The sequence below is a fragment of the Halichoeres trimaculatus genome, unplaced genomic scaffold (genome assembly GCF_033239565.1).
Source record: "Halichoeres trimaculatus isolate MK-OKI-2021-1 unplaced genomic scaffold, fHalTri1.1 fHalTri1_scaffold_1, whole genome shotgun sequence".
NCBI classification, from domain to species: domain Eukaryota; kingdom Metazoa; phylum Chordata; class Actinopteri; order Labriformes; family Labridae; genus Halichoeres; species Halichoeres trimaculatus.
Window position 1 is genome coordinate 8,832,763 of NW_027437179.1, and position 20,764 is coordinate 8,853,526.

A 20,764-nucleotide genomic window follows, 5' to 3' on the forward strand; every position below is an offset into this window, starting at 1 on the left:
GTAACCTAGTAAAAAACATGTACATGACTATCTAACCACAAGAAATATGGACAGAATCAATATGTAAGTTTGAAATGTGCTCAGACTGATAACATGAAGGTAAAAAGTCTTCTATAAGAATAAGAGACAACAGCTTGGCCATCACTCTCCTGTCAGCCTTCACCTCCAGAGGGTCCAGAGCAGAGCTGGTCTTCCTCAACAATCTGCTCAGTCTCATTCTCCTTTGTCTTGTTTGCCCACAGAAGGTGAAATTCTTCCAATGGGGCACTCATGTCCAATGTTAGCTCTGTTAGCCATGTCTGTGAATAGCATGATGCCACTCTGCCGGTTAACCATTCAGTCCTGGGTTTTCACCGCTAGCTCATTTATCTTATTGGAGATGGATCTTACATTCCCCATAATGTCCGATGGAAGGATAGGCTGTACTTGGGTCCTTCTCCACAGACTTCTGGAAACATTGGGTCTAGCACCGGTTAGCATCAACATGCTACGGGCCACTAAAAGCTGATCTCATGTGTAAACAATGCTATCATGGTTACAGGTAGGATCCCTGGATGCACACAGGAACAAAAATAGTAAAAACACGTAAACGCAACCAGTTTGGTGTCTATAGCCAACAGTCATAACAAAACAACAGGTTCCAAATACAAAGACATAAAAAAGATAAGAAAAGATAAGAAAAAATCTATAAAAAAGACAAGGAAGACTGCTGCAACATATGGCCACTTAGGCCGCGCCTTGCAGCATATGTCTACCAAAGAGGTTGTCGTTTGTGACTTAAGAACCGACTTTCCAATAAACTCAATAATAAATTGTTGTTCTTTTTGATCAGGATCTATTTCTCTCAGTACTTGACAGCAGAAGTGGTTGTTCTTCCACAAAGACCATGAAGAGGCTTTAATAATAGTCCAATGTGTCACAGTAGCTGTTGTGATTACTCTCAGTATAACATATGCACGCTCGTACGGGAGACAGCTACAAAGCATTGAATGGACAAATACGTGAAAAGTAAACAGGGGAGTTCTGCCCTAATGTGAAATGTTAGCATCTTATCAGGATGTAAGCTCTGGCTATCCTCAGAGAAATTAACTTTAAACACACACATGTACACATACACCTGTGTTGTGCAAGACAGGGAGATTAGACGCACAGGTCAATCACTTCCACTTTCTAATGCTTCTGTTGTTAAGTTAGCACATGAAACTGAGTTCATCGTGCTCAGTGGTTTGAGACTGATTGGCTCAAAATTAATCCTCATGGTTATTTTAATAATAAGACTGAACAAACACTGACTTGAGCATGAGGTGAATACTTAAAAGGACCAAATGGTGTAGTTTTGTTTTTGAGACTAACGTCAAAGAGGAAACTTTCAACTAGACATTAAGCTTGCAAAAAAAGAACGGATTGGACTAGCTTCAGCATGTTTAAGTTGTAGCTCAAGCTAGGGTGTAAAGTCCACACTAAACCATATGTTAAACCTAGCTAGTTTTAAAATTGTGTCATTGTTATTGACATCTTAGTAGACTGTAACTTCCTATCTAACCAAAATGTTGTTGCAGGGACAACATTTTCATTCCATTTGGCCAACCAGTAAACTCCCAGTGCTAACTCCCATGCCTTGCTTTTGCTAATAACATGTCAATGGCTAATATTTCTGTCTGAGATTCATGCTTATTTTAGCAAATCACTGGTATCTAAAACATGAAAAGGAGTTTTATATAGTGATACACTTTTAGATTCAGTCTACTGTGAAAATAACAGTCAAGTGGTAAAACCATCCCTTGAAACCAACTAAAGTTAACATAAAAGTACTTTAATAGGACAGATATGCATCACTTTTCATGTTTTTGATTTGTTATCTGTTAGGTAATCTGAGAACGCGGTTACTGACCAAGCAGCAGCCTTTGGTCTTAAAATATGAAGCCTCTGCTAAAAGAGCCAACATAAATAAACATGCTAACCCATCAATGATGGGCTTCAAAACTCTGTATCAGAAACACATGGCTGACATCACAACTGTTATACTGTTCATGTAGCTGACACATCACTGGTTTAAAGCTTGAATAACTCCTCTCTCCTCCTTTATGTGATCCCATCTTTTAAAGTAGTCCCCCCACACTAACTGAGACAACAACAGAGCTACTGTTCTACCCGACAGAGGGTAACATTGTGCAAAGACCTCTGCTTCGAATGATATTTTTATTATCCCTTTAAGCTCTGCACAGGCTTCTCCACTGAGCATTAAAACTGCTGACAGCAGATGAGTATCACTGGTTTTATGTGCGGTTTAATCACCTGCAGCATATCTCTGACCATGCACATCCTCTGGCTATTTGTAAAGCTATTTCTACCTCTATAGCTTCTTTGTTTAAACTAGATATTTCTTTTCTTGTCCTTCCTCTAAAGTTACTCTAAACTTACTCAGCTGACTACTTTCCACTCCAGGGACTAAGAGGTTCTCTTGTGAGCTTCTGTGTAATACGGCTTCCTAGATCAGTTTGATTAAGAGGGAGGTTGATGATGTTTGATATTTGGATTGGTTGCAATGGAAACACTTGATCTGATTGTTTCTTTATGGTTTGGGTAAATCTTTATTCACTGTGCATGTCCACACTACATAAGTGTAATGGTAAAAACTAGATTTAGGATTTTAAAAGATCGTGACAAATTCAGAAGATTCAGAGTGACTAAAATCATGTAAAATGTTACAAGAGCTGTTGAATAATAGAAACAAACAGTGAACCGCCTAAAAAGGCAATACATGTATTTTCTTAGGTTGTGTATCTTAAACTCTTTGGTGTATAGTGGTGACTGCAGGGTTCAGTTATTTAAGGTCATTTCTCCTAAATACGATGGCCTTTTTTGTAATATTTGTATTTGGATTGGATCATTACTTTGTATGGCTCATTTGTTGGTCATGGACACCAAACTTTTTGTGACTTCCGTGATATTTTTACTACTTTTTCTCCTGTGTTTGTCTGGAGATCCTACATGTAACCATGGCTGCATTGTTTACATGTGAACTCAGCTGTTAGCAGCCTGTAGCATGTCAATGCTAACTGGTGTAAGGCCTGATGTTTCCCACAAGGTGAGGAGAAGGAGGTGAGGACAACGTGCTGGTTCTCAGGTGTGAGCTTAGAAATGATGACATGGACCTGTCCTTCCATCCATCGTTATTGGGAACGTAAGATCTATCTCCAATAAGATGGACAAGCTAGCTGTGCTATCCCAGCAACAGAGGGAATACCAGAGGGCAGAGTAGCATCATGCTTTTCTCAGACATGGCTAACACCAGACACCAACGCTACATTGGAAGAACTTCACCTGCTGTGGGCAGACAGGATCCAGGAGACAGAGGCTGAACGGACTGCTGAAGAAGCTCAGTCCTGGACCCTGTGGAGGTGGAGACTGGCTGAACTGGAGATTGGTGGAGGGGATGTCGTCATCTAATTTCTTATGGACCTTTTTGCACTTTCCATACACTTTCTTACTTTTGTTTTCTTGATTGCTGCTGTGACTTCAATTTCTTGTACTTGTTACAATGACAATAAAGTTCTATTCTATTCTATTCTATTCTATTCTATTCTATTCTATTCTATTCTATTCTATTCTATTCTGTTCTGTTCTATTCTATTCTATCCTATTTTATTCTATTCTTTATGGTGGAGCTGTATATCAGCCTCTAGAGTGCTCTCTGCTGCTTCTCTCCTTTAAGCTTCATTCAGTGGTCAGTCGTTATAACTGCAAGTCAACGACTTGACTCCAAAACCCTGTTTCCACTATGCAATTCAGTTTGGCTCGTCTTGGTATGGCAAACATTTTGTGGCATGTCTACGGACTCACCCCGATACAGATTCTCAAATAGCCTAGATGAGCTGTCACACTTTTGGGGACCTTTTGGTTGGGGTGGCAGACTAAACCGATCCGATCCCAGAAGGTGGAGCTACAACACTGATTGGTCGAAAGAACTGTCACTTATTGGCAACAGAGGTTGCTGTTTTTCTCCTGGTGGCACCACAGCCTTCTCTGAAACAAAGCTTGGTTGCACTTTGTAACAAAGAGCCACACAGCAAACAAAATAAGCCAAATTGTTGGATTTATTAGCAAGGTTCATCATGTTGCGCTGCTATGGTATCATGCTATTACATAACTGATGCTGCTATCAGCATCCTGCTAACACACTGCTTACCACTTGGGGGCACGTTTTGCTGTGGAAATGCAAACAGGATCAGGCTTTACCGATCTGACCTGTACCAAACCATACTGATCCAAACTGGACTGCTTGGTGGAAACAGGGCCTAAGATGACCACCAGACAGACACACTTGTGGACCACTGCTGGCACATCCTGTCAATCCTTCTATGCTAGAAGAACCCAAGAGGTAAAAATATGATGATATACAGTAACATCTAAGTATTATTCTATTACTTTTGAACACTTTGTTTCTAAGAAGCAGCAAATCATGAAATTTTGTCTGCACTCTTGATAAGGAAGCAGCAAAAAACGACTCAACTATTTCTCCCCTCTTTGTGGGTGTAACACAGGCTTACATATACATCTCAGTTTTAGCGCTTTATCGATTGTCTATGAAGATGTTGAAGTTGGAACCTGAATGATTTATTAATTCTCTTGAAAATTAAGCAAGAGTCCCACTTCTAAAATTTGGAAGTCACTGCTTCAGTCAAACTTACATTACCCATGATATTCCTGGATACAGTAATGAAAAGATACATCATCTGTTTTCTTTTTTGGGGGGTATATATGCCTGTTACATGAATTCCCTGGGTGTGTAGATATCAAATTCAGATAATGCTTCCAGCAGCATGCAGCAAAGATTGTTTAAGGCCCATGACTCAACTCTTTTTATTGGAGTTTGGACTTAGAAAAGGGAGACGAACTAAAGCCCACAGAGAGGGGATAAACAAAGAGAACTTCAGACAGCTCTGTGTTTTTGTCACACACACTCTTAATCTCCTCTCGCCTTCGCTCTGTTATTTGTCTCTTTCTCCGTGTCCGTCTGTCTCTGTCTGGTTTTTTTGTCTTTCCTTTTTTTCTGACCTTCAGGAGCAGACAGTGATGCAGACAGATGTCCTCTGGGGGTTTTCGACGACACGTCCAGCTGCTGCCTCAGTCAGGTGGCAGAATAACAGCCTGACTTAATGGAGTCTCGCATTCCCACAAGAGGTCAAAGCTCCTAAAAGTGACTGGTTCGTTCGCTTATTATATAATCCAGCAGGTCTGATAAAACCACTTGACTTTATATAATGCTGACGCTGCACTGTTCATGCACTTGACTTTGCAGTATTTTACCCAGAGAGACCTTACATCCCACATGATCCACTCCACTTCTCGTATTGAGAGATGCTTCAGCAAAATGCATTTTGCATTGAATCTCAATTCAAAGAATTAAATCTTGCCCTGTTTCTTACTTTAGTGTAATGACTGTAAACGACAGTAACCATGAAGTCTGCGGTAGTGTTGCTTTGATCTGGAGGTGCATTCGTGTTCACCCACTTCATTGTGATTCAATCTCTTGCTGAACTCGACATAATAAACCAGAGATACTAGAAAAAAAACTCATTCTGAATGCACTTCGGTCTCTTGCATTATCCACTCCTACTTATCCCAGCATAACCCTCATTTCCCTTTGAAACCTGCTGATCCTCTGTTGCTCAGTGGCGGTCGTGGTGGTACCAGTCGTAGCTAGAAAAACCCCATTTAATCTGCGACGGTTTGCTGCAGACACAAGAGGAAGGAGGGCTTTTGTATTTGGTATTAAAAGCCAGAATGAGATTGCAGTTTGTGCTCTATTATTAGACATAAGCTGTTCATTCATGCAGGGTCCCAAAGACAAAAGGGGGAGATCTCAGCGTTTAGGGCTTAAAATATGCCTAATTAAGCAATTGTATCTGGAGTTATAAAATGTAAGCCACTGAGGCCACCCTGCCAAAAAACTGAAATCCTTCAGTAACAATTTGGCTGACTCAACAGCAGAATAAACTTTATCCACACTGAAATGTGTGTAAAGTTTGTGCAGATGATTCCTTCAGCTACTCTGCCTGTTTTTTCCCCAGACTGTATGAATCATGAACAAAGTTTCAGAGATGTCAACCAGGCTCAAAAAGACCAATGACAGTCGCTGCCAAATTGGAAATATTGACTCAATCTGTCACTGAGAAGCTGAGGGGGGCTTTTACAGCCTCCTGGCAAAGCCCTGCATCACATCGACCTGTAAAGTCAGTCACGCTCTGAATTATGCAAACCTCTGTGAAATTTAGAGTCTTTATGTCTTTAAAACAAACAAGTAACTCACAAGCCTCTCTTTCCATGAGTACTGAACTGTGAGCCTGGGTTTTGAATCCAGTAAAAAAAAATCAAGCACAATTTACAAAAATGTATATGTTTTGAAGCATTAACTGAAGGAATAAAGTAAACTTGATTTTCACAAATGTACATTTGATTATTAGTCCTACCTGTCAGTTGTTAAATTTTCATCTTGGCCACACCTCTTTGAATAAATCAGTGATATGAATAAATAAATAATCAAACAAAAAAATACAAAAGAAAAGGAGTTCACTTTTCGACTGTCTTAACTTTTAGTTATCGTGTTTATCTCGGTAAAATAACTCAAAGCACTAAGTAGACTGACGGAGGCCTGTACAGTAGTGCAGTGGTATGCACTGTTGTCTCACAGCAAGAAGGTTCTTGGTTTAATTCCTCAACCGGACATGCCCCTCTGTGTGTGGAGTTTGCATGTTGCCCCTGTGCATGAGGCCTCTAGGTACACCAGCTCCCCCCCCCGAGTCCAAAAATCATGCACACAGAAAGTGTGACCACTGCACAGCACTGCACTGCACAGCACTGCACTGCGCAGCACCGTGCAGCACACTTCACCGTAATTAAAAACCATTCTAGTCAATCATTGTATTCACACAGCATGTACTGCGGTACGCCAATGCTGCGATAACTTACAGCTGTAACCTATTTTTGCTGGCATAAATACGTCAATTTTTGCAGAGCAGCTCATATCAAACAGGGAAACACACACAAAATCGATCGGCGTATCTGGTCCTTTTAAAAGCACTATGTTCTGGCTCCTGATCATAAATCTCAACTTTGTTTGTTAAAGCTACATCACCAACACATGGCCAGAACCGCGCAGCACTTCAGAGACGCCCCCACTTTGAATTGGTGCGTGCCCAAAAAATGCGGCACTGGCAGCGCTCATGCTGTATGTGTGAATGAGGGGTAAGCATCGGTTTGCCTGTTAGCATGTGGGTGTGTGTGTTTGTCTATCTCCATTTGTTAGCCCTGCGACAGACTGCCAGGGTGTCCGGGATGTACCCCACCTGGTCATACTGGTCATACAGATAGACAGTGAAAAAAAAAATGTATGTGATCTTGCTTGGCTCAAAGTGAGATCACCACAAAAACTGCTCCCCCTGGTGGCTAGCTGCAGTGAAGGCCAAAAAATCTGTCTCTCCAGCCATTCCAGATGGGCTGTGGTCAAACTTTAAAATATCGATACACCTCATAGAAATATTCCTCACGTCTGGTTGTTGAGGTGATTTGAAGAAATCATTTGGCTGCCTTGTATCCAAGTCCTCTTTTTTCTGAAAAGTTTGGTTTTTGTTAGTTATAAGAGGTTCAAAATGAAGTTTTACATCACGTTTAAATATGATCAGCGGCTGCCATTTTTGTATAATTTTTTCTTTAAAGTTTTCTTTTTTCTTTTTTTTAGGAGGGGTGGGGGGTGGGGGTGTGTAATAATTTTTACTTTTGTTACCTGGCTCCACTTAGATTGTCTCGTAGCCTCTACTGCACAGACTTTGCACAGACTCAGAGAGGCTGCCAATGGCAGCGTCCGTGACAGGATTATTTTGGCTTTAAAACTATACAGCAGTGAATGGCAAAGCCACACTGTTCAATCTAAACATATGGTCTATGGTCACATATCCTCACATACAGACCTGTTATCTAAAAATGTCAATAGCCTGCTACAAAGAAAATTGATCATCTCTTTCGTGTACACATGATAAGCATACAGTTAGTGTTTGCCTCTGAGTTTCTTAAAATGATTGAACTTTTTTCAGGACAGGAGGTCACCACTTGTTTTTGTTGTAGAAAGACAATACTCTCAGAGTTAATTTCTGCTGGTTTAATTTTTATGACATTTAGTAAATGTTTTCAAATCTAAATGTCAGCCATATGAACTGTTTTTCTTGTAAGAAAACAATGAAGGCAAAATTTTAGATGGGTGAATCAAAGCATTTTGATGTTTAACTTAAGCTGTTTTGACAATTCGGTGATATTTAACCACAGGAGTGCTTCACCCTTGACACAAATTTATTCATAGAGATCCAGAAAACACAGAACATAGTTAGCACAATAAGCTAAAAGATGGTAGCATATTGTGTAAGGCTCAGGTTCACGACAGAGGTAGGTGATAACCCTTTGTTAGTGTCAGAGTTAGTCCCACCTTCCAAAAGAATATATTAACTTTGGATAGAGGAAGAATGGATAGAGCAACCAAAACTTTGAATCATACATCATCAAAATTTTACAAGGTTACAGTTTTGATTTCTGGACTCGAAGTGAAGAAACTTCTTTCCATTTTTCTTATCATTTAAATGGAGAAAAACTAATTCCAGGGCTCTATCTTCAGGCTTTAATAGGCTGTCCAGCACCGAATGGTGAAATAAGTGTTCTTACCCTGAGTGTGCCGCATGTTAAGCTGATTGATCTGCTCCGTGAACTCGTTCTCCTCGATGGTCTCAGTGCGGGGAACAGAAAGAGAAAAGCGCCTCTTAAAGTTCTTCATCTTGTTCATGGTGCTGTGGAGCAAACTCTAAAAGTGAAGCAGAAAGACAGAAAGAAACATGTTATTCATTTCAAACTGTACAACCAGACCTCGAATCCATCACATAAAATGTTCAGTGCAATTCCACAAGTTGTCGTTTGGTACAAAGTTATGTCTGAAATGCTGATCTTCTGAGTGTGAAACAAAAAAAGAGAAATGGTTGTTTCTTCAAAGAGAACAGAACATGAAGTTCACAGCAAGTCAAAGTGACTAACATGTAAACACTCCCCCGTACACTGGCTACATAACAGGCGTTGCAGAGCGTGATGTGCAGCGGTGATGGAGCTTTGACTGAACGTGGCCTCTGTGTCATCTGATAATGAGGCAGAAAGCAGCAGGAGAGAATCTGATCCTCTTTTCAGTAGGCTTCATGACCACGGACAACCCTACCAGTCAGTCATCACTCTCCATCTCTTTATTCTTAGTTTTTCTCTGCTGTCCGAGCTGCAGGGACGAGTGTCATGAGGTCTCTAGGATCTCATAACTGTGTGTGTGTGTGTGTGTGTTTTCTGCTCATTAGCGTGAAATATGTGTATGTAGGCTCAGTTACAGCGAGGCTCCACATTCCCTGCTGTTATTTTTATGCCTCAATAACCCATCAGGATATCACTTTCTGTGAGCAATCCCTGCCTATTGTCAGACTTCTGCGAGACAAGCCGCGCTCAGGTCAGATGGCTGCCTGACGACAGATCAGGGGCGTGATTCATCATCAAAGGAGCAACATGCATGATTCATTCAGAGAGAGGAACACTGATGTCTTCACGGTAAACATATATTTCCTGGGTACATTTATATCCAAATGATAACTGTCATCCTTACTGCATGACAGTGCTGAGAAATAGTAATGCATTGAGATGCACCACAATTAAGTTTGTCATTTCATTCAACCAAATGTGTTTATAAATCATACATATAAAGAAATAATAATCCTGCAATTGGATCCCTTTCTGCTTTGAGAGATGTTTTAATCGGTCATGGCATAGATTCAAAAAGGTACTGGAAACATTCCTTAGAGAGTTTGGTCCGTATTGACATGATAGCATCACGCAGTTGCTGCAGATTTGCTGAACATCCATGATGAGAATCTCCTGTTCCACCACATCCCAAAGATGCTCTATTGGATTGAGATCTGGGGCCTGTGGAGGACATTTGAGTACAGGGAACTCATTGTCATGTTGAAGAAACCAGTCTGAGATGATTCCAGCTTTATGACATGGAGCGTTATCCTGCTGGAAGTAGCCATCAGAAGATGGGTACACTGTGCTCATAAAGAGATGGACATGGTCAGCAACAATACTCAGGTAGGCTGTGGACTTTAAACCACGCTCAGTTGGTACTAAGGGGCCCAAAGTGAGCCAAGAAAATATCCCCCACACCACTACACCACCAGCAGCAGCCTGAACCGTTGATACAAGGCAGGATGGATCCATGCTTTCATGTTGTTGACGCCAAATTCTGACCCTACCATCTGAATGTGGAGCAGAAATCCAGACTCATCAGACCAGGCAACGTTCTTCCAATCTTCTATTGTCCAGTTTTGGTGTTGCTGTGTGAATTGTAGCCTCAGTTTCCTGTTCTTAGCTGACAGGAGGGTCACCCGGTGTGGTCTTCTGCTGCTGTAGCCCATCTGCCTCAAGGTTGGACGTGTTGTGCGTGTGGTTATTTGAGTTACCGTTGCCTTTCCACCAGCTCCAACCAGTCTGTCCATTCTCACCTCTGGCATCAACAAGGCATTTAGTCCCACAGAACTGCCGCTCACTGGAAATTTTCTCTTACTGGGACCATTCTCTGCAAACCCTAGAGATGGTTGTGGATTTAAATCCCAGTCAATCAGCAGTTTCTGAAATACTCAAACCAACAACCATGCCACATTCAGTCTCTTAAATCACCTTTCTCCTCGATTCTGAGGCTTGCTTTGAACTTCAGCAGATCATCTTCACCATGTCTACATGCCTTGATGCTGCCATGTGATTGGCTGATTAGATATTTGAGTTAACAAGCAGCTGAACGAGCGTACTTGAAGAATGTGGACTAGCTCTTATGTTGGCTTTTGATATCTTAAAAAAAGACATGCATCTAGACTGGTAGAGGGAATGCAGCTTGTAATAAAACACGTTTAATTGAAAAAAGACAAAGATGGGCCAAAAGTGTCAGAGGAACCTGTATGCGGAGGTCGCTGGTCGCTGTAATAAAAAGTGATGAGATATAAAGCTGATTACAGAGTTAAGGATGTGGGAGGAAAGAGGCTTACTCTGCTGAGAGGAATCAATAGGTCCATGCTGGCGAAAGCTCACGCTGTTGGTGCTCAGCACTGATGTTTTCCTCTTTGGGTTTTCTGAAGCAGCACTTTGTGACGGCAGTCTTCACCAGTGTCTGAGTTTGATGCACCAGGAAGCACTTCCAGTTCATTTGTAGAGCTTTAGATGCTAGAAGCCAACCTCATTGGATATATAACATGTTGAGTGTTGTGAAACACCTTTTTTTCTCTTACAAGTAAAGTATCTGCTCACAGCCTTGAACTTGTTCTGGGTTTATTTTCTGTTTTCATGCTCATATTCTTCCATCCAATGTCTCTGTGTCATCAAGCAGAGGGAAAGTGGCAGCTGCTTTTCTTCTTCCAGCTGTTTTTCTGCTGTGTTTTCTGTCCTGTGCTTCCAGGCAGATAAGCTCTATTGTGTCTGAGTTTATGATTACTCTGATGCTTGTTAAATTCAACCATCATCTCTAAGTGCTCCAGAATTACTACAAAATCTCAGCAGCAGCAGTTTTGCAGCATGTCTCGTGTTTTCTGTGATTCTCCATGTTGCGTAAGGTCTCTCCAGTCATACAGAGGGTACAGAGATAGTTAAACAGAGTCAGGAATAAGATATTGTGTCAATGTTTTTAAAAGGGTCATTTACAGTCACACCTAGTTGACCTTGCTCCTAGTTGACTGCTTCCCTTGACACTTTGTCCAATCAGACAGAAACGGTATAGGCAAGGCACGTTTGTGAAGCTTTACATTTCTCCATATGTAGTAGTGTCGTGTGTGGATAATCCGAGAGATATGATACATTTGATTTTCCCTTCACTCTTTCCAAGCCAAAGCCTTAGGGGTAAAAGTGTTAGGAGTTGATAGTAAATTCATAAAACAGCTATAATCAACATTCAATGTAGCCAACTACTTCAGTTGCAGTAAAGACATACTGACCACCAGCCGCTTTAATCCCCTTTCACACTTCTGGTTTCTACCCACAGCTCCTGACTACAGGTGATGGTTAAAGCTTACATTGACTGGTCAGTCAAAAGATTTGCCCTCAGGCTCAGCAACCTCTTCACTGTGACTGTCTGGCACAATACAGCACCACATTCATGTGACTCTCACAGGTCAGTAAGATGGGCCGCACAATGGTGCAGTGGTCAGCACTGATGCCCCACAGCAAGAAAGTCACCAGTTCAAGGGGCTGACCCAAAACATAAACTTTTGAAATCGGCCTCCGAAGTGAAACCGCTGCCTTGTAATCAGTAAACCGTCATTTTCAGTGGAAACGCTGATGTCATGCCCTGTTTTGCGCATACAACAGTACAACAGTGTTAACTGTTGTTACGATCGTCCAGGGCTCCCGTGTTGTGCTTGTGCTGCTGTATCTGCTGACTGTCTTTAACAAAATGAGCATCTGTTGCTACACTTTTGCACTTAGTGTTCACCAATACACCAGATGATTGGCTCAACTCTACTTTAGCGGAGATCTACCAAAAAACGCTTCTGACAAAACAGTTAAAGTACCAACTACAGAACTGACATGCTTACTACAGCATTTTCTGACCCTCAGCGTTTCTGTGTAAACGCAGATTTTTTCACTGTGTTTGAGCGTTTTCAAATGAAATGTTGTTGTGTAAATGGGGTCCTGAATCCCTGTTTGAGCATGGCCTTTCTGTGAGGCGTTTGCATGTTACCCCCTACCACAGACCAAACTCATGCTCATTATATTTAATGGTGATTTCAAGTTGCCCATAAGTATGTGTGTTCGTGTGTGTCAGCCATATGACTGACTGGCGACCAGTCCAGGGTGTACCCCGCCTCTTGCCTGAAAACAGCTGGGATAGGCTCTAGCTACCTGTGACCCTGAACAGGATAAGCACCGGAAAAAGACTGAATGGAGGTCACTGAGATCCTGAGATATATGAACTCGTTGGCCTGAGACACTGGGTGAATCCCAAAGCTTGAACTGCCGTATTCTCTCTCCTCTCTCCTCCAGAGGTAATTACTGAGCCACTATTCTCAGTGGCGTCCCAAAGCGTTAATTGTGCTTGGAGGAGAGAGGAGTAATGAGTGAAGAGACACGAGAGCAAGCTTCAAGAAGTCTTTTCACTGACAGACATTTGGGATATCTCACTGCAAAAAACTGAAGTCTTATCATGTGTTTTTGTTTTATTTTAAGTAGGGCTGTCATTTTAACGCGTTAATTAGATTAATTAATTACACCGCATATTAACGCGTTATAAAAATGAACGCAGATTAATCTGGATCCCAAACCAGCAGGGCGTTCAAAGCACTTATTTTGAAATGTCTGGCATTTACAAACCGTGTGTCCTACTTGGAAAAAGAGGTGTTCTCGTCAGATTTTCAAATTTCCGACGGTCCCTGAATGTATCACACGTGAAAAAAACGGAGGAAGGGAAGCGAGAGTGATTTGAGACTGCCTTCCACATCTCGTTTATTCACACGTCCTTTTTGAAAATCTGCAGAAAATCAACCGTTTGCTCTAGCTCAATTTTGTAAAAAAACAGATAATTCTACACTCTTTACTGCATTAAACAAGCCCTGAATGATCGATATATATCCTGTATTTAAATCTAAAGAATTCTTTGAAAATTTGCTTCCATCTTCCTGGTGTCATGTTTCAGCTTGGGGCTGCTCTGCACCAATCAGCAACAGTTTGTGTGTTCAGAGCATGTTAAACTGAAAATACTTCACTTTTCTTTGATCCAAGACTTGAATTAAGTGTTTTGTACATAGTTCCTCACAGTTTTTAGCCTTTAGCCCTGGTTCTCCTGACCTCATAGAAGTATAGAAGTTCATATTGCAGTGAAAATCGAGTCAACATTAAGTAAAAGCAAAAACCGTCCCAAAAATCAAATCAGCTTATCTTAAGTGCAGGAATGCGTAGATTTTGTGAAGATAGAACCATTAAACTTTTTTCATGTGTTCCTTATGCATCAGGGTACCTAAAAATGTGTTGTAAATACTCCCACCTTATTTTTAAATGTCTTTTAATGTAATTTTAATGTCCTGGAATTCAAAATCTTTATTTTGGGACCTTAAGCAGATATGACATTAAAATGTGATTAATTAGATTAATTAATTACAAATCCTGTAATTAATTAGATTAATTTTTTTAATCGCCTGACAGCACTAATTTTAAGTAAAACTTGTCTTGTTATACTTGCTATGAGCCACATTCAACTGGTCAGTCCAGAAAGATGTCTTGTTTCAAGTTATCTAAAGGCAAAAATGAGGTCTGAATTTCTTGTAACAAGTAAAAAAAAATCTGGAATGGAACAAGAAAAATTTGCTTAAAACTTAAAATCATGTCATAATACAAGTAACTTTTCCCTTGTTCTATTGGCAGATTTTTTTTAACTTATTACGAGCAATTCAGACCTCATTTTTGGGCCAAATGGGGTGGTACCACAGGAAACGGTTGTGGCAGAGCTGCTGGTACGACCTGATATGTTGCTTTCACAGTGGGGGAACTTTTGCAATGTATTTAACAGCCTCACAAACCACCGCTTTCTACAATGCCACCTCAGTTTTTGTCTTCTGTGTTGTAGCTACATTAGCAATGCCTCCTCCACAGTCGTCATGTTTGCTTTTTGGTTTGGTGTTGTCATAAACTTTTAACTCTGGGCTGCCTGTGGTTGTATTGGTTAGGACACATGGAAGTGAGCGGTGACGGTAACATTGTTTGAAAAGGACATTTTCGTATATAAAGGGAGTTTAAATGGGGCTTTATTCATAGATCTTATTGTGCTTTATAACTCACCCTGGCCATGTCAGGTTTAGTAAGGAATTATCAGAGTCTTACCATTACCATTCGAGGGATCACGTAAAAAGCCTTTGAGCATTTTGGTCCTTTTACAAAGCTTGTAGTGCTATTGACTGAATTCACATGCAAACTGACACAATGATTATTAAGTTCTGCCGTCAAAACAAGAAGTCTGTTAAGTGGCAGAATGACATTTGTTGGCCGGAGATGAGAATGTTGCTTCTGTGTGCCATTTTTTCAAGGACCTGTCATTTATACCTGCTTTACAACAAACACTGGAAAGTAAATCTGAAAAACATCATCTTGACATGTTTTACTTGAAAATCACCAGTGGCTTGCTTGAACTTGAATCCCTGCCAGCCTCATGAACGGTGAGGTATGTTGGGCTGTCAGACTGAAAGCCTCAGCTTCAGCAGAGGATACATGACATTCCTGATCTGCCATACTGACAACAAAGACGAGGTTTTCATACAGCGTACAGGAAATCACTACACTGCAGGAAGCCAGTATTGACCCAGTTACACAAGTCGGTGCAAAACCTGTGAACAGCATCCAAAGCAGTGGGAAAAGTAAACATATGAAGCTGCCATCGCAAACAAAACACCGTCCTGTGTGATTAAGAAATGTCTGTGCTCCAGTGACCCATGCCAGCTCCAGTTAAAAGAATACACACATCTCCTCTCATGTGTACTCATTTAGAATGGGGCCAGCTGATTGTTTAGAAATGCTTCATGATTTCATACAGGTCAGTGGGCATAGTCATCAGAAAAACACATACACACACACACTCAACAATATATCTTCGTCTACTCAGAGATGGAGATACAACTGTGACTCATGCAAGTGTACATGCTGGGACTTAAAGCTCCAGGCGGATATTTTCCCCTCTCTTTCATTTTCTTCCTCCGTCCAGTTTGTTAAGAGCGAATGAATGACTGACCCCGAGAGACGAGTTGAAGAAGCTGTGGCACAGTGTCAGCACACGCCATTAGCCCTCAGACGGTGAGTGAGACCGCTGTGTTAGTCCAGTGAAACCTGGCAGAGCAGCTTCCTGTTCCTGACAGTCGGAGAGGCTGCCAGCACAAGCTGTGATCTCCAGGAGGGCACGGACGGGAGGGGGTACTGAGTAAAGACGGCGCAACAAATGACGCAAAGAGGAGTGATTCTCAAAGTGCGTGTCTGAAAGAGGTGGAGTGATATGTTCTTAAACATGTATTACATCCCTGTTTTGTTGTTCTCATGGTGTTTTTAATGGAAAAAGCCCTTTAGCTAGTTATTATGGTAATGAAAAGGACATCCAGTGCACTTACAGGAAATTTCTCTAACATCTACGGAGGCTACTTCCTCTAAATTTCATATTTACGGAATAGTAGAGATTGACCCGAATAGAGGACAACCCTGGTTATAAGACGGCCCCTTTCTTTCCAAGCCCAATCTTCAGAATAAGACCCTGATACCCAAAATTTGCTTTGTTTAAAGAAAGAATTTTTTGTTGAAATTCAGAGAAGATAATTAAAATATCAAAGGGCTGGTGTTCTCTGCTGCTACAAGTGAGCTAAGAGGAGAAGACATCGACCTGTCCTTTCATCCATGGTTAGGGGGAATGTAAGATCTAGCTCTAATAAGATCGTCGAGCTAGCCGTGCTAGCCTAGCACCAGAGGAAATACCAGGGAACAGAATAGCATCATGCTATTCACAGACATGGCTAACAGAGCCAACACTGGACATGAATGCCACATTGGAAGAGCTTCACCTGCTGTGAGCAGACAGGATACAGGAGACAGAGACTGAACAGACTGCTCAGTCCTGGACCCTGTGTAGGTGGAGGCTGCCTGACTGGACATTGATGGACAAGCTGTTGTCTCTGATGGACTTTTGATGGACTAGATAACACTTATATTATTCTATTTATATACTCTTGAATGTTTTGCACATTATGCTTTCTTGTTTTGCTGCTGTGACTCTGAATTTCCCTTCAGGGTTTAATAACCTACATTCTATCTCATTCTAACATCTGTATGCCAAATGCAGTTCTGATGACAGCTCTGGTAATGGGCATGCCTTCATCACTTTTCTCAATAAGAAACTCACTCACTCCAGTCAGCTTCTTGGAAATGGCCACTTTGAGTACCACAATAAGCTTTTCTTTTACAGTTTGCAGTTTCAGACTTTTTTTTTTTTTTTGACACATGATCTTTGGACATTACACTCTGTAACTTCATATTTTATGGCTGCCTGACAGTTTTTTTTTATGTCACTGCTGCATTGACCATCATTAGCTTAATTAAGCCTTATAACTCCACCTCACTTGTCACTTTACTCGCCCAACTTTTGGTCCACTTTGCTCTGGACAATCACCGCTAGGGATGGGTACCTTACACATTTGAAATGATACGATACCGATGCTTGATACCTAGGAATCATGTTGCTAGTCAACAGTACCAATTTTGGTACTTTTGTGTGTGCTTATTCTGCTTTGTTTTTTTAATAAATACTATTTTTTTAAATAAAATCTTGAAGTTTTTCAAAATGAAATATTTATTTCTCATTATATAAACTTCAATTGATGTGTTTATGTCCAGCTGTAATAAAATCACCTACTCTTCCACTCCCTCACAGTCATAAGGATACGTTTAGGTACCTGAACATGGTACCATTTGATCTTACGTAACTCAATACTCGGAACTACAGTCAGAATTTGGTCCGTAACTATGTAAGTACCTAATTTGATACCCATCCCCTTATCACAGCGCCTGTCCATTTCTCATCTCCTGTCACTGCGTCTCTGCTGTGATTGACAGATCGCCGCAGCCACCGTGAGGTCACTAGCTTTGTGGTCATGAAGCAGCTGTAGACAACTATCAGCTCATGTCCATGGTTAGATTTTAATATAACTCAACTTTTCATATTATGTTAATCGAAAAAAAAAATCCCTGTCCTATATTACAGTCAATACGGTAAGAGGAAGACAAAAACAAAAAACAAAATCGTGTCCAACAAAAGAGAAGCTCATATAAGAAGGATGAAAGATTTTGATTTGGAAGACGTGCATCGCTCACTTTACGTTTCTGTAAATTTAAGACACGCTCTGTGTTACTCCATTAAATATTAATGATTTTAAAAAACATCCTTTCCTTCCTTTCTTTTTCATCTCCAACCTCTCCATGCTGAAAGACAGACTGAGAGAGGAGACAGAAAAACACAGAAGCTCATGCACACATCTGTCTGTGTCATCTTTGTGTGTGTGTGTGTGTGTGTGTGTGTGGGTCGTATGCGATAAAGCCGACCTTGAGCCTGAGGTTACATTACTGTGTGCTCCAGTAGTTCATACGAACTAAAAATACAGCTTTACTTGTCTAACCGCTGGGGCACACACTCACCCACCCACCCACCCACACCCACACACACACACACACACACACACACACACACACACACACAATCACACACACACACACACACACTCTCCCTCTCTTTCCCTGAAGGAGATGAATGGTGGTGACAGCGCCGTTTCACAGAAACCTGAGCGCTAAGAGAGGATCTCTGTTAAACAGCTGGTGTTTTCAGACTCTAATGAAGCTCATCCAATTTAGCTGCCATTATTCAGCCATGTTAAACCATGAACACACACACACACACACACACACACACACACACACACACACACACACACACACACACTATAACAGAGATATTATGTAATGAAGTCATTATAGAAGTAATGTTTGCGTTGTGCATCAGCTGAGAAACATGAAGTTATATTAACAGGACTTCACTCTGTTGTGTTTTCACATGATACGGGTGTTCAGACTGGAGTCCAGACTGAAATGCCACACCATAGACCTATTCACAGTGTTCACTGATAAGTCATCAGTTAACAGGGTCACACTTTACACTGAAACACCAGCAACATCTACAGCAGTTACTAAATGTGTCCACTTTGTCCAACCAGGTTTGACCAGAAAGAGATATTTTTAACTGTTGATATCCTAAATCCAGTTTTACTTTGTGTAGCGAAACGCTACTTCTTAGTTTCTTGATCAGGTTGAGCACGTCTCAGTCTCTATGACAACGCCATGCCAGCTGATGAGATTTAGAAGTAAGAGGAGAGATCTGTGTTCTTCTCTGCTAAAATGATGTCTGTGATTAATTTTAAAGTGATGGTGGACACTGGAGCCTAACTGTCAGACAGAAAAAGGACAGAAGAGCAGAAGAAAGAAAAAACAGGAAAGAGATAGAACACAGAGCTAAAGGCTAACACAGGAGCTAACTGTTTGTGCTAATGTTCATTCCAACCCACAGTCAGCAGTTATTCTGCAGTGGTCTGTTCAAACTTGAGAGTCTATCAATAAAATGAAGAGTGAGGTTACGTTAGCTCTGATTGGTAGATGACTGACAGGACATAGCTAACCAGGATTCGCTGACGTTACACATTACAGACACGTCTCACAGCATCAGGCTGTCAGTAGCGCTACATTTGGACAGCTTCTAAACTACTGTACAAACTGATAGTTTGCTTGATGTCATTAGAGCTGTGTATTGATAAGGTTTTAACGATTCCAATGCCTTATCAATCCCTGCTTATCGATCCAATTCCTTATCAATTCTCTTATCAATTCTCACTACGGAAAAATAAGAACTATGTGATTACAGATATACTAAAAAAGGTCCCTTTATTTATATTTTTTCTTTTGTTTCAGTGATAGTTATTATTATTATTATTACTATAATAATTTATTTATTCATTTATGTTAATTATGTTAATTAGTTAAAGCTGTATCCTTTCAATCCTGTATTTTTAATACATACATAGCGAGTGCCCTGGTCGGGGCACCCCATTCTAAAATATCTGGACACACCCCTGCATGTCAGCGCAAATCTCTCTGCAGGTAGGTTATGTTGCTTCGCTCATCAAAAGATAGATTTATGCTGAACAGAGGGTTCAACTCGTGGATTAGAGGGAGTTACAACGCAAAATGGGACTTTACTTTCCCCAGGTAAGAGTCAAACAACTCCCCAAGCATGCAACGCGTCTCTGTCTCTCTCTCTCCAGTTAAATTGATGTGGATCGCCCATCTGCATCCCGTCTGCTTCTCCGCAGTCACAAACAGGATGAGCGCAGACGTTTGTCACAAAATACTCAAAGCGCACGTAAAAATAATAAAAGCCATTGTAGAAAGTTGTGCTCTACAAAGCCAGGAGTGTGCCTGGACATATCGTTGGCTTCTAATCCCTCCAAGACCGACATGTCAGTCCGAGACCCATCGAGAACGGGAGACCCCGAGACCAAGACAAGACCGAGACCAAAGACTGTCGAGGCCGTGACAAGACCGAGACCACGAAAAAGTGGTCTCGAGACCAAGACCGGTCTCGAGAACTACAAGCCTAATTCCCGCATCGTCTTTTTTTGGTGAAATATAGCCACACCTCGGACCGTTTAGCGCGAGCCGGCGACATCTCTGCAACTGAGAGGTCTAGCAGCAACAACAAAAAGTACATGGAAGGACGTCACCGTGCATTGCTCGTGGGGTGCGTTCATTTTCTGTGTTAGCACACCCCGGGAGGAATCGATAGGGGAACCGAAATGGAGTTTTAACAGCAATTCCAAGGAATTGGTTAACTGCGGACCCGGTTCCAAATTAGAACCGGTTGTCGATGCGCAGCCCTAGTTGTCATATTAGCCCAAGGAGAAGTTGTAGCACAGGGCTGCTAGCAGTGCTACATTTAGCCAGCTACTGATGCACAGTGAAAACATACAATATTTGCTTGTTGTCACATCTCAAACAATAGCACTTCATAACTGTACTGATAAATATCCTACCATGTGGCGTTGTAGCCGGTAAAAAGTTGTCTTGAACAAAGAAAATTTGTTCC

At 41.3% G+C, this 20,764-nt stretch overlaps 1 protein-coding gene across 3 annotated transcripts in view; it reads right to left on the reverse strand.

Moving 5' to 3' along the window:
* Positions 1-20,764, reverse strand: part of cdk18 (cyclin dependent kinase 18) — an 85,004-nt gene that overhangs the window by 41,770 nt on the left and 22,470 nt on the right. For 2 of the 3 annotated variants that reach the window (XM_074666651.1, XM_074666642.1), the window contains exon 2: positions 8,713-8,848. In XM_074666651.1, coding sequence (XP_074522752.1) covers positions 8,713-8,830 — 118 coding nt within the window. In that variant the 5' untranslated portion in view covers positions 8,831-8,848. Of the gene's footprint in view, positions 1-8,712; positions 8,849-15,829; positions 15,937-20,764 lie in introns of those variants that run through there. The other variant, XM_074666661.1, reaches the window with a different exon arrangement.